At 39.8% G+C, this 15,040-nt stretch overlaps 1 protein-coding gene across 1 annotated transcript in view; it reads left to right on the forward strand.

Annotated features, from left to right (window-relative positions):
* The first annotated feature begins 2,153 nt into the window (after nucleotides 1-2,153).
* LOC139745028 (neuronal acetylcholine receptor subunit alpha-10-like) overlaps nucleotides 2,154-15,040 on the forward strand; it is a 31,326-nt gene continuing 18,439 nt past the window's right edge. Inside the window, exons 1-2 of the mRNA XM_071655437.1 lie at nucleotides 2,154-2,249; nucleotides 11,987-12,031. Of these exons, the coding sequence (XP_071511538.1) occupies nucleotides 2,154-2,249; nucleotides 11,987-12,031 (141 nt within the window). The remainder of the gene's footprint in view (nucleotides 2,250-11,986; nucleotides 12,032-15,040) is intronic.

The following is a 15,040-nucleotide window of genomic DNA, read 5'->3' on the forward strand; positions in this document are numbered from 1 at the left end:
CATTGACGGGGCTATCAGTATTTATCTGTTTTGTTGTTGTTGTTATTGCTTCTGTTTTGGCATTCTCGCTGACCGCAAGACTGATGGGCATGTAGTGGTGCCCATTATAGGTCTATCTGGGAAGATGAAGCGATTCTTAATTCTTTCTGAACCGTTTGTAAACAGCTCGTTAGCGAATCGCTTCTCCCGCCTCGCTGCACTTTGCCATATTGGAGGTGCTTAGTGCCCACGCAAAGAGTTTACTTCGTCATGGATTCTCATTAGTGTCGTTCCGAGAAGAAATGAGTGACCATATATATGTTTGCTTTCAAAACAAAAGCGATCGTTATGCTCTTTAAAGTCTGTTGTTTTCCGACGTAAATTCTCTTGCTGGGATATTCATTTTCCTCGAGGGAAAGTCTATACTGATGGGTAATTATATAAATGATAAATACGAGGGAAAAGGGGGTGCTCTCGTAAGGGCAAAAAGTTGGATTAAACTTACATCCTGATACGTTTGAAAGGAGTTGGATATGGGCAGGAGAGGGTTTTGGAAATTCAGAAGCAATGCCGAAATGGATATGATCAGAAAAAGAAAATAGACGCGATTATTTTCCCGATCGATGTAGGCAGAGGGAGGGAGATTTGCCACGGGATATTCATTCGAAATAATGATATGGTCAAAACTCACTACCACTAACCATGTTAACACTGCCTTCGAGAAAACAACACTAATTGACATGCTACAAATGAAACTGCATTGACGGACTGAAAAATGAATAAAGGCTTATATGTAGATGAAAAGATACATGAATAGCTGCGTTAAAAGTCACACACACACACACACACACACACACACACACACACACACACATCAAGACATTACAGATATAAACGAGAATGATATTTGTACCACTGACATGATGGCGCTCTTTGGACGTCGAGGGTCCAGCCGCACGTAACACTCCGGTGCACTGACGACTGACGTTAAGAACAGAAAGCCGACGTGTGGGTTTAAATGGTTCCATGGGCTGGATCCTGATTGGTTGAGAGTTTGTTTCGCGTTTGATTCTTACACTTGATTTAAAGCCACTTTGTCTGATGCAAAGGGTAGCGACGATGACAATCATGACACATTAAATGACACTGTGGGCAATTGGCCACCGTTAAGAAAACAACAACGAAGAAGTCGTCTTTGTCTGCGGTAGAACAACGGGATTTTGGTTTACTCATGTTTTATTTTCGACAACCATAATACTCATTTGACGTTTTGTATTGAAATTAGAGTTAAATACCTCTATTTTCATCTCAGTTCTCTCCACACTTCTCTTACCTTGTCCTTTAACTCATATGAAAGCGGCGTAAGGGTGCATAGATGAATACCTTGGGGCTATTCACATCGCGATTCTTCAACTCTTATACATTGAACTGAAATATAATCGCGTTGATCTGTTTACATCATACTGGTCTATATCATATTGTTCTGTATTATTATTGTTTATGTTGGTGGCAGTTATTTTGCTCTAAAAAGTTGACAGTGATTTCCGAAAAAAATGACCGTCACGTTGACCTCAAACTTTTGTTTTTCTGAGGATTTCCATTTTCGATGTCATTTACAAAAATTATTGTCAACTTTGTCGCTCGTCAGGATGTGTAGGGGAATACATGATTAGAGTGCGCATCACATATCTAGCAAGGAATTATGCATTCTTGCAGTCAGGGTTAACTGTGTGAATTAATTTGCACGATGCTATATTTACGTTTATCTATGATCTGAGTAAGTGGATAAACAGTTTTAACGAATATACTTACTCTACTACTAAGAGCAGCACTTCGTCTACATGTTATATTTCTTCTTCTTCTTCTTCTACTTCTTCTTGTTTGATTGACTATAATCACAACTGTATCAATCACACGTTTCTCAAACGATAAAGGACACGAGTTTCCACCTGGGATATGAAAACAAGTGTGAATTAACCTAAAAAACCCAACGTCAATTTTACCTTTAGCCGTTCTCATCCTTTTCAGAGGTCGCATTTTTATCGATAAAAGCGCCATGTGGGAGGTTGCATGGTAATGACTCATCAATTTCTTTTTCTGTTCCCCTCCCATCTCTTTTTGTACTCTCTGCAGTTGCGGCAGACAACGCCACGCACATTCTGATCAGAAATCTCATGAAGGAATACGACCGGCAGGTTCGGCCTGTCAAGAACATCTCCACCGTGGTCACCGTCGATTTCTCCTTCTTCTTCCAGCAAGTACTCGACATGGTAAAGAGAATGATAATGATATGAAGGGTTTGATCGCAAAAAAAAAAACACGGATTAAGGGCCATTTTAAAACGCTTTAGAGTAAGTCCATCATAGGAGAGAGCAAAACAGAACCTTGCCAGAGATACCTAACATGTTACATAACAAAGAGTATCCTTGAAGTTATGACTGAAAATATCCCATGTTTTTAATTTTCTTTGTTTTTTTGGCAGCTTTGATCATAAATATCTCAAATTGACAAGAATGGAATAAACGCTTTTTGCGATCAAACTCTTCACTGTATCATATATATATATATATATATATATATATATGCATATTATATACACATACACACACACACACACAAACGAAACATCTAGTCTTTTCACAGTCAATATCAAGGGCCGCGGAACATTTTTTTAAGGGGGGGGGGGGCTGCGGGGCTATGGGGTGGAGATCAACGTTAAAAATAATAATAGGGTGTTCTTTATCCAGGGTATAGCTTTCAAAGTGTTGCTACTGCTCTACCAGAGGGCCCTGCCGTTATTATTACCCAATAGCGTTGCCAGGTACCCATTTATACACCTGGATCGAGAGGGACGTGGTGGGTAAAAACATCTTGTCCAAGGAAGTAAGCACTGGGCGGGAATCGAACTCGGGTCCTCCGATCGGGAGTCGAGAGTCTTATCCACTGTTAATGCCACAAGCGCCCCCACGGTCAATGTACAATGAGAAGAATATCCGAGCGGAACTCTGGGGGAGTCATAGGTTTTGTGACTTTTATATGATAATTATCCAATTTTTGAAAAGGTATGCGAATGTTCTTCTTTGACACAAATACTTCGTCACAAAATCAGTGCGAGAGTTGGGTGTTACCGATATCTCGTCACCGCGGAGACTTGCAGCAGTGGGCACAATGTGCAAAGCTCCCCAGGGGCACTCCGGTGTCGGTTCATGCAGTACTCTTGTGCGAAGTAGCTCTCATGAAATCACTCCCTAGCCAGCTCGTAAGTAATCCCTTGATATACTATCTCTATAATCGTCAGTACAGTAATCTCTGTATCTGTTGAGGCAACATAGTATCAATATTGCTTTGAAAATGGCAGTTCATTTCCTGTACACTCAATGGTATAGTCTCGAGTACCGCCGTAAACAATAGTCGGTCCAGACTGTGCCATGTAACGTACCTTTTCTTTTGATCAGTAAACAATACCAGTTGTACGGATTTACAGCATCTGAGGAACATGCATAAAAGAACAAACAAGAAAAACAGGCGAGTGAAATGATGTTTAAAAAAGACGATTAATTGTGTCGAATAATGAATGGCGAATAACGATTCAAGTGTGGATTTAAGTCAAAACATAAAAATAAATATGTGACGATTGTTCTATGTTTCTGTCTTCATGCACCCGGAAGATGTCTTAATCAATCCGGGATAAAGATTTAAGATTCGAGAAATTAATCAAGCGCCATACATTGTAGTGCCAAGGCCATTGATGGTCGTTGTGATAAAGTGATATTTGCTGAATTAAGATGTATTGCACACTTTGGACGCACCTTGGTGCAAATTTGAAGGCGTGCAAATGGATCACTGTCACTAGAAAAAAATGATGATAAAAGAGTTCCCAGTGGACAAAAATGATCATTTATGGGTGGGATTCGTTGGAAATGACCAATATGCTAGATGAAATTTTTCATTTTGGTTCTGACAGTCGAGATTTACCCAGATGCTCTTTGTGAACTAACCATCGCGTACATGATTGTGCGCTTTCGTTATAGGTATGCAGCTCACATGCTGTGCGAACGGTTTATCGCAAAATGACACTATTACTTAATTTCTTTACATGATGATTTGTTTACTCCGAAAAGTCGTCCAGCAAAATGCCAAGAAGGCAATCATCATGGTCATATCGATACGATGACGCGGTCGCATTGACGTAAGACTGCAGCAATATTTTTCAGCTATTCAAAATACCATTCATTCGTTTTCTTGCATAAGCCTATAGGACGCGTCCTGCAGTGGATGGCATTATTGGGTAGAATAAGGGGGTACTTTTCCTTTCAATTAAATCTAATTCCATCTCAACAGATGGAACTTATTCATTCCATCAAGACGGGCTGAATGCGGTAAATGAAGCCCACGTCTGCGTTTGGGAAAGTTCCCATGGCTCGAAAGGGTCATCTTACTTTTGCTCCTCGCTTTCTGCGATCTTGCCGGCGTGGGCTTATTATTGGGAAGAGGGCAAAAGGAAAACCATTAACTCGTATGTACAATGGTATGTGCTACTGTAAGACATAATACAAAGTGGGTCAACTTGACCTTTGACATTTCGTCAGACTTTGTCTCCTGCGATTACGTGCCTCGGGTCCCGTGCGGTGGTATCCTCTCCGCGCCCGATACCTCCCGCCGGGGAAGGCATGCGTCGCGCCCAATCACTGGGCGCATGAAGCGAGATGTCATTACACGGGGGGCCATTACATCAATTAGCGTCCCCGTGTCTGCGCATCATACTGGCAACATCAAAACATCCCTGGCTCCACCAATAAACGGGCTAACGACCTAATTGATAGAATGCTGAGGAGTTCATTAAACGGCATCAAAACAAGGCGAGGGCAGCATCAAACGTACGCTCCAGTGTAGCGAGAAACAGCGCTGTAATAAGGCAGGGTCTTCCCCAGGTGATTTTCCGGTCAATAAATTACACATTATGTCTCTCCTGCAGCTCATTTCTGGTTATTTCGTTTTCTTTTTAATGTACATCAATTTGCCTCGATAAACTTTAATATCACGGTCACGTTAGACCTTCGCATAACCCGTATAAACGAGTTATATATCTCTTATTAAAATTGCTCGGACACAGATATCTGTTCAATATCATTGTAAACAGAAATACAAAGAAAAAACCTCCTGATTTGAGATTAAACAAAACAGAATATGATATATGACAATCAGAAGACATAGCAGAATCGGCTTGAACACGAAATACCGCTATTTAGTCAGCCTTTGAAAGGACAATTTGGAACAAAAAAGTGGATCTTGTGTCAGTCTTGCTTTCGCTTATTGCAATTGTTAACATGATTTTTACATAATACCATCCTACTATATTATACTTCAAGCAATAATTTTCTTTAAACGTAATGTAAAATTTATTGTATGTTATTTCAAACTTTGTATTATTTGGATAGAACATGAAATAACGAAAGCATTGAAAGAAGTGAAAATGAAAATAAAAGACTCTTGTGTTTGCGTCAGGTCGTCTTGGCAATTATTATTTCAGCGTTTAACTCTAAGCATTATTTTATTCCTCTTATGGTTTCATTGTTATCAAAGCCAGACGAAAAGAAAAATACGCACTGCGCTTTAATAGTCCGCGGCTGTTGATGTTGATAGCTACGAAATCTCCCCAGATCCCAAAGCGGGCAAATATTTGCATCATGTAGCGCAGAGTGCTAATTGTCCGCCTACAGAAATGTCTTTGAGTGAATAAACACGTCCCATCAGCAAGAATAGCAATGCTCATCAACTGTCTCGAGCACACCGTGCTAAAGAAAAATAAATAAGATGGATAGATAGATAGATAGATAGATAGATAGATAGATATATATATAGATAGATAGATAGATAGACAGATAGATTGATAGATAGATAGATAGATAGATAGATAGATAGATTGATTGATTGATTGATTGATTGATTGATTGGTTGATTGATTGATTGATTGATTGATTGATTGATTGATATAGATTGCTAGATAATTAGATAAATAGATGGGGAGAAGATGTTGGAGAATCACGGCAATGACAATGAAGAAAAAGAAAAAAACCACATAAATGAAAAAAAAAAACCTCTGCCAGATGTTTGAGGATAGCGGTAACGTTTGGGAAGGAATTGGAAAAAAAAATGCAGGATTGCGGAAAGATGTAGTAGTATGTTTCACACGTACCGTCAGTGGGTACAGAATAAATCATTCAGTCACATGCATGGGGTCAACATGATTGACTTACTTGCACTCATCTGTGTGTGGGTTTCTGAAATATGGATATTGAATGTCCACCTTCTGTTTTTTTTTTATTCCTACCACCTCAATGTGACAAAAAAATAACAACAGAAATGACGAAGACCACACTGTCAAAAAAACTCCATAAATATACAGCATGATGCATCTGTTGCACGTTGGTTGATGTTAATGGGCGGTGAGTTCGTTCAGTCGGTAGCGCGTCTGCCTCCAGATCCAAAGGACCCGGGTTCGATTCGCTAGTTGCACTGAGCAATGTTGTGTGTAATCATACCGTTCCCCTTAGTAAGAGGCAAAACACTCTGTCCCTGGGATAGGATATAAAATGGAGGTCCTATATTGGAGAGAGTAACAACTCGTGCCCGTAAAAAAAAAAATCCCGCGTCATTTATTCATAGCAAAGAGCAGGGTGTTTAACCCGGTGAAGTGGTCCCGCCTTACATCCAACTGGACCCCATGGAAGACCAGCTAGTGTAGCTGAATGTGGGCTATCCAGCCATTTTCTCAGATGGAAATACAAACAAAACAAAGAAACAAACAAATAAATAAACAAACAAACAGACAAACAAATAAACAAACAAACAAACAAGCAATGTATTCATGGATCTTGATATCATTTGCTTCTGATTTCTTGTCACTATACTCTCAACATTGCTATATCATGAGAAAATTCAATGCCACTTTTTTCGGCCTTTCTCCTCTCGACAAACAAAACATAAAATTTGCTCGTCCAGTGTCGGTACTAGGTATCTTCCGTGCAATATCATATCTCTATTGTTTCATCTATGAATAATCTTCTAATCGACATTTCGTCAATATACGTCTTCTGTTTCTGCGTCATTGTAAGGGCCTGGTGACGAATAGCAGGCATGAGTGATCACTCCAAGCGGTAATCAGCATAGTTACCTTTACCATTGGACACTCTACAACTTGTTTTTAAGGTAAAAAACGACGGAGGACTGATCTTTCAGATCAAAATCGAGTTCAAAGTTTCGCACTGTAGATGATAATCCCTAGATGATGTAACACGAGTGTAAAGTGAGGAGGAAGGGGAAAATGACAAGAAAGAGAGAGGGGGAGAGAAGAAAAAGAGGGGGTATGGAGTAACGGGAACAGGGAAAGAGGGAGGAGGAGGAGGTGAGAGAGAAAAAAAAAAATTGGTAAAATAGGAGAGGAGCGCATCCTGCAGACAAGAGCAATTAAGGGGGAGATCGCAAGCCAGCACTTCCCGGCTCGTCTGGCTTCGTTCTCTCGAGGGATCGTGTTAGACCAGCCTCCACTTCCTCTTGTCTCCGTTCCTTGATTGTATTCATAACAAGGATACTGTGGCAGCAATTCAACACTGGGATTGCTACGGAAAAGAAGGTTATTGTAATTTTCTTCCATGCCTTATTCTGTCGTGTTTTTTTCTCCCTCCTCCCCGAAAATGTCATCGTATCGGAAGAAAGAAAAAAAAAAAAAACCCGTCATCGTCCAAACCATATAGGAACCCGGAGACCGGATGAAAAAGGAAATTAGAGTTTGGACACAGAATACAAAGGACAACAGGGCTGATGCTATAATCATATCCCCTTCTATCATTTGAAGGAGGTAAAGATCTATCAAAGAGCAGTAAGGGTTTACAAGAAGGAAGTGCATTCATGGGAGTTATCAGTTCAGCTTATCGCGAGTTTTTGATGCACGTCTACACGAGATCGTTTCAACAGAATGTGAACCAAGGGAGTTACGCGGAGCGGATAGGAGAAAAAAAAAAATATGTGGAATGAAATAGAGGTGCATACACAGACGAAAAAGAAGAGTGTGGAGAGAGAGAGAGAGAGAAATAGAAGAAGAAGGCGAAGAAGAAGAAAATAATATTAGGTTTCAAACAGGGATAGAGAAAATTATCTTCGACAAACCAGCTTACCACGGAAGCACATGTGTAGAAATATAATTCAAAGTATGCTTACATAACACGAGCAAATACTCACGGGTCCGTGTTGATGGATAAAGCGGGAAGCAAAACATATTACCGGGCCCTACGAGGGACGGCGATGTAATTGTATATTTTCCATATCGAGTTATGGCGGGAAAGGCCCCCCAAGCACGGACCTTTATGACGCTTGCGAGCAATTGAATGATACAAATTGTGCTTGATTCGCGGGGAACACTCTTCCCGCCGTACACTCAATTTGAGCGAAATTCGCCTGTTTCCTGCGCAATTTAGGTAGAGCGAGGCCGAGCCCAGCAAAAATGACTGGTTTACTTTCGGCTGGGGGATCAGAAGCATCCGCATCCTAAACACCAAGAGCAAAAAAAAAAAAAAAGAACCGACACAAAAGTAAACAAACAAACAAACAAACCGAACGTCGAAACGAAAGCGAAGGGAAAGTGGCTCGGACGTGACCGCCATTTCGAGTCCTGAGTGTGTGTGTGTGTGTGTGTGTGTGTGTGTGTGTGTGTGTGTGTGTGTGTGTGTGTGTGTGTGTGTGCGTTTGTGTTTATATGTGTGTGAACAAATTTGTGTGGAAGACAGCAGAGACAGATCACGAGGGAGAGAGAGGGAGAATGATAGAAAGAGCGAAATAAGGACAAATATTGGTAGTTACGACGAATCTGGAGAAGTTGGCTACAGCAACAGATAGCCAATTTATACACACCAGACTCGCTCACACACTCTCAAGATTCGCTTGATTAAGTAGCAAAAGAATAAAAAAGTATTAACCACTGACCTTTTATCTTGAAACAATCATCAGTATGATAATAAAGGCAGAACTTCTATCATAATCTTTTGTTAGAGTACTAAATGACTGTTTACACAACCGTAACAAATAAGTACTGACCAGATTTTAACGTGCCCGTTGTCGCGAAAGCCTAACGTGGCGTTCATCGATTTCTAAATCATGACATATCTAAGTTCTTCCAGATACTTTAAGCTTTCCGATGATTTAGATGCGTCCCGCCTTAAATCCGGATATCTACCAAAGTAACCGAGGGGGGATCCTGCCATCCCATTGGATAAAGTCAATTATTGGAAAATTTGCTTAATGGGTGCAGATACCGTCCGTCCACCGCCTCCTGCAATGTGCACCGAAAGATATTAAAACATATCATTACAAAATGCTTTATAAACACTTACAAGTTCCGAATTTCGGAACATTTAAAACCACTTGAATATTGACAAGACGTTTCGAGCACATCATTGTTAACAATAATTTTCGAACAAGCGTCAATGTTCGTAATTTCACACAAATTCACCTAATACTAAACTTGTAGATGTTAGGATAGGTTGCGCGTCACAGATTATGTGTTACCATGACACGCAGACACAGACATAGTGACGAACCCGATATTTACTGATTACTGTACAACATTCGTGCCTTGACGTGCATGTATCGGCTTTTTCTATGAATGTCTACCAAGCTCGCTATTCTTAATGGCCATATACCTGTTATCTTAAGTCCTCCAGCCCCCCCCCCCCTCCCCCATCTTCCAAAGATTGGGGGTTGGGATCCCGACTGAAAATGCGATCTCCTTGAACCCTGGCGAATATGTATGCAATTATGGATCATGAAATTTGATAAAATCATTAGCTGCCAAAACCTTGTCGCAAGGTCGGCGACATTTTGTGCCGAGGGGGGTGTAATGTGGTTCATTCGATTAGACTCCCCGTGGACCCATGGAGCAATCTCTCTGCCTAATCATGTACCCTTAAACCTGCCTATACCATCCCGGGTTTCCATCCGCTGGTCTGATTAGGCATTAATTCAATGTCTGGCCGCGGGGGAAGTCTCGGGGATTATCGCCAACGATTTCAGATTGCCGGTGAAATATCGGAAGGGACGCAAATCGAGGCAGAATACATCGAAACTGGTCGAAATTGTGATGTACGGGCGGGAGGGATAGGGGCGAGGGGAACATTCGAAGAGAGTATGTTTTATGTATGTAACATCACTGCGAGGGGGGGGTGGTAGTCAACTATTGTGACGTCACAAGAACGCACTAAAAAGGGAGTTGGAGCACCAAAAATAGAGAAAGGTGGGTATATGGTTTATAAAGCGATGCGCAGTCATTGTGTATAAAGTGGATTGCTGGGGTACGTGAAGGTACTTCATGAGGGCTCAGTGACATCTCTTGAGGGTTAAATGTCAGAATGAGTGAAACGTACTGCTTCGAAATCAAGACAGTGTGCATCAGAACGAAAGCGAGTTGGTTAGATCTATTGCACAAAAGGGATTTGACCGCTATTAGCAAAAAGCACATCGACCTCGTTCAACTACAGGCACAGTTTTAAAAACTGTCACTCTGAAGGTCTTTGAGCAAGTAGACATGAGTTAATTGGAACTATAGGATTCGATGGAAAACAAATCTTAGACAGTACGGAAATGAGGTCCCTAATGCCATCTCTTAAACAAGTCTTGCGAGTTCCAGTTCAGAAGAACACATTGATATGCGTTAAGCTCCGAAACATTATAGAGATTTCCTTTTAACACCATAGTCCTAACGCCGCAACATTTTAACATTGCTTAACAGGTACAATGCTCCCCCAAACAGCGTATCCCATTTTGAGAAAACGAAACCTATTCATAACAACAATGACTGTCCTCGTTAACAACAAAGTTAGTGGCGCTAGCATTCTCCCAGTTCGTAATATAATCCTTGAAACTGATGTGGCACCAAGACTATAGGGTGCGCTGTGTTTAATGCACAACCAGAACAGGGAGATAGGCGGTGTTGCTAGGTGTTACGCCAAGTCGTCTGTCGGTTGCTAAGGACCTTCTGAGCCGGCAAACCCCCTGCCAGCGAGGCCGCCGCACAAATGCAAAAGGAATGCTTCTGTCGGCGTACAATTAGAACTGGAGGAAAAATAAAGAAAGTCCGTGGCGCCTGTCATATGCCCGGGATACCTCGGGGTGTACTTGGCATGCAGTCGTGTTTCAGAAAGATGAGCGACCTTCATGCACCGTGCAAGGAGACAACTAAAAAAAGACTGAACAAATGTAGATTGGAAAAAAAAGAGGTAAAGATGAATGGGACGGAGCCTGGAAAGAGGAACTTACGGCCTTAAACCATGCATATTTTTTTTCTCGAATAATTGAATGCGAAATGGCGAAATGGCAAAATGGCGTCTACTGTACTCTGCGATTCTACACAGATTTTATCATCTACATTATTTTGTTTGTCTTGGAGGTGTTTGGTGGACTCATGGACCAATGTTTTATAATGGCAATATAATGATTGTGTCGTCACACCTTCGGGTACTGCACAACGACAGAAAAAAAAAACAATAAGAAAGAAAAACCCTTTGTAGAAGTATTGTCTTACATCTCAATATAGGTGTAATGATAAAAAGTGATAATGACATAATATTGATATCAATAATAACAGTGATGATAATATACAAAACTAACTATATCTTCTAACCATTAAGACAAATCTCTCTATGCTTTCTAACAGTAATCACCTTTACTGTCATAGCTCAACACTGAGGCAGAAATAAAGCTCTTTTCTATTCCAAATCAGCCACGCTTTTTAAACACTGGCTTAACTTTGTGTTGTCAACAGTTGCCTATTACTAACACTTCCACATCTTTATCGAATTAGAGCACGTTAATAGTGTCAAATTAAAATACTGCAACAATTTTTGACTGATCTTCTAGTAAAGCCATTTGAGCAGATCATTATGAAGTCAATACCCTTTTCTTCTCTTTTTTTTTGATTTCCGCTAATCTTACGAATTAATTTCTTCTTATCTCACAGAACGAGCGAGTGCAGATGCTGACGAGTTCTACTTGGCTAACATTGGTAAGTAAGGAGTGTTTGACTTACGTCACTTTGAAAGTTGACATTAAAATCATTTACTAAATGGAAAACCTACGTAGATTGGAAATTTAAGCGACGATATTTTTAGTGCTGAATAGGTTAGGGCCAGAGAAACCGTGTTTGTTTTGTTTACATATGAGTGCCTGTGATAAAAAAAAGGAGAATCTAATTCTTTCTAAGAAGAAACATCAAGATACCAATCCCGTTGATATTTTTCACCATTCTCAAATAGAATATCAAAAAGTTGTTTCTGACTTGAATCTCTTGATTTGTTGTATTATATTCTAATTCTGCCCCATTTCGACTATATACCGCTCTAGATTTTGGTCAAGTATATAGGCAAGCCCAAACAGCTATCAAATAATTTGTCTACAAAAGCTTCACAACAGGGCAGTATGAGTGATAATTGATGAAAAATGTTTGAAATTTCTTCTACTAAAAGTCTGGAGACCTTTAAAGTGGAAGGTAACGTGGTAAATGGCTTTATCGGGCAAAAATCAAATTCTCTGTAATGCTCGAAAAATTCGGTGACTATGTAAATTGCAAAACGGTGAGTTCATTGAGAAACCGCCTCCCAACAAACCAGAAATATCAATATAAGTCCAATACGAAATATCAATATAAGTCCAATACGAAATAAACAAACGCTAACTTTGATGCAAGCATCAATGTTTCAAACAGGCCATCGACAGTATACAGCCCAACCAAAACTGGATTCTACTTTACGATTTGCCATTTTTAGAGACATTTAATGGATATTAATGTTTACTTGGTCACTATTGAATAGGGATTTGTCTTAATGTTCACATCAATAAACCGATTCTTCTTGTTTCTCTTATTGCCTGAAATCTAAAATCCTCATACCTTGCATAAATAAGTCAACTTACAACCATTATGTCTGTATATCTTCTCAATACTAAGAATCAATAATGAGTTGATGTCTATGATTATATTCATATCTCTTGTCCATATATTGTTTGAAATATGTTTCTAACTTCTTTTTCCTCTTCCAAGCTGAGCAACCTTACTGCTATTGTAAATTTATGCAATAATTCAGTTTGTATGCTTATTACGTAATCCGTGGCAACGTTACCTCAATAAAGTCGCCGAACACAAACAAACAAACAAATAAACAAACAAACATACAAAAACAAAGTGATGTGTTTTACAGTTAAGGATGAAAATTAGAAATATGATTTTGCCTCAAACACTAAACACTTAGATATATTTTACACTGCCTGTCTGGATTATACACTCCAGTGTTTCAAAATTCACCTTTTTCCCCTTTCCTGGTATTTATGAGGTTCACGTATCAAGCATTATAATGAAATTTTCAAGTCAAAATCTCTGCATCTTGAAATCAAATCCAATTCTCCCTGACTCTGTTTACCTGCAGGCAGGTTAATTTTGTCTTTCTTTAAAGAAATCTGTGGAACTGGAAGAAGGACGTTACACAGAATAAAACTTGGAATGTGCATTTAGTATTGTTTAGTATTGAATGTAGTATACCAAGATAAGAAGTCCATGTTCGGCGACTTTATTACTCTTTCGTGGTGACGGGTTACAGATACAAATATGTGTGTGTGCTTCTTTTTAATTGTTTGATAGGGTCCAACTGAAGATCACTTGATTTTAGTACTTTGTATGAATAACAAACATAAATAGATTAATGAACATAGATAGCGAATAAATACATAAGGAGACAGAAGGTCGCTAAAACAAGAGATCTCTAGCCATGCTCACTGAAAAAAAAAAATCCGACCTTGTAATGTTCGACGCATCTTGTGCAAGAAAAAAAAATCAGGAGAGCGAACACGCTTCCAAACGAATAGAAATACAAAAACACATTGTATTGGATAAACAAAAACCGACTTTGTGTTAGCGACCTTGTGGCTCTAAAAAATGATGCTAGTTTCATCTTTCTTCTCTTAAAGTGCTTGTAGTTTCTTAAAGCTTTAGTGATACTAGATTGATAGAATTAGATTTGATTCCTGTTTGTAAGAGGATATCGGCAACCAAGAGATAAACATACGTCGTTTAGATACGAAAAGAGAGAGAGAGAGCAAAAGCACCCTTACTTCAATGAAAACTGAGGTACAAGATGAATGCTTTTATATGCATGCTGAGACCACCCTTATCGAACGCCATCATGATGCCTATGAACAAAATATAGAGACTTGTAAAAGTTATTTCCATTATAAAAAAAAATCAGTTGGTCAGCGTGTCACAGAAGTTAACGGATGTATGAAATGACTATGTTTGTTTGAAAATACGTGAGAAAATAAACCCTGAATGAATCTTCTTGTATGGAGGAACGGCTTTTACCATACTAAAATGGTATGCAGAGCTGACCACACAGTTTTAAACGTATATGGCCTTTAAAAAAAAAGAAAACAGAGAAAACTGTCCGCCACGCCGAAACCTCTCACGTGATGAAGTTATACACTTCAACCACGCCCAAGATCCGATTAAAGCCAGCCCGTCCCACCCCATTCCACACCCGCCTTGACTACTCCCCCCGCCCCTCCCATCCAATTCCATCCCCATTTCCGTCCCGCCTCCTTTCCACTCTTTTCTTCCCTCCCAAAGTTTCCTCAAAAGGACCAAAAGCTCCCTCGCAACATCGGTCTACCCCGTTGTCATCATTGGTACTGTGAATTCATTCATGTTCCATTTCCCTGTACGAGTAATATTGTGCCGTGTAAGCTCACTGCCTTGTCGACACGTTGTCACACGTTGTCATGGTAATTTTGTCGAAGTGAACTCGTACACTCTCCCCTCGATATCACGCCCAAATATCCAACCTAACGATTGAGACACGAGATATTTCAGAACATTTTTCTCATCGAATTCATTTTGAAAGAGGAAATGTCGACAAAAGAAACTAAGACAGTAAGTGTCCTTCAATTAAGAAAGGGAAGTGAATATCATCTTCCTTCATCAAAACTTAGATTCTATTTTTTTTTTTTTGATTATTGAATTCTGACTCTG

Source organism: Diadema antillarum, unplaced genomic scaffold (genome assembly GCF_040938485.1).
Source record: "Diadema antillarum isolate AM-2024a unplaced genomic scaffold, OU_Dant_1.0 seq00001230_RagTag, whole genome shotgun sequence".
Taxonomy (NCBI): domain Eukaryota; kingdom Metazoa; phylum Echinodermata; class Echinoidea; order Diadematoida; family Diadematidae; genus Diadema; species Diadema antillarum.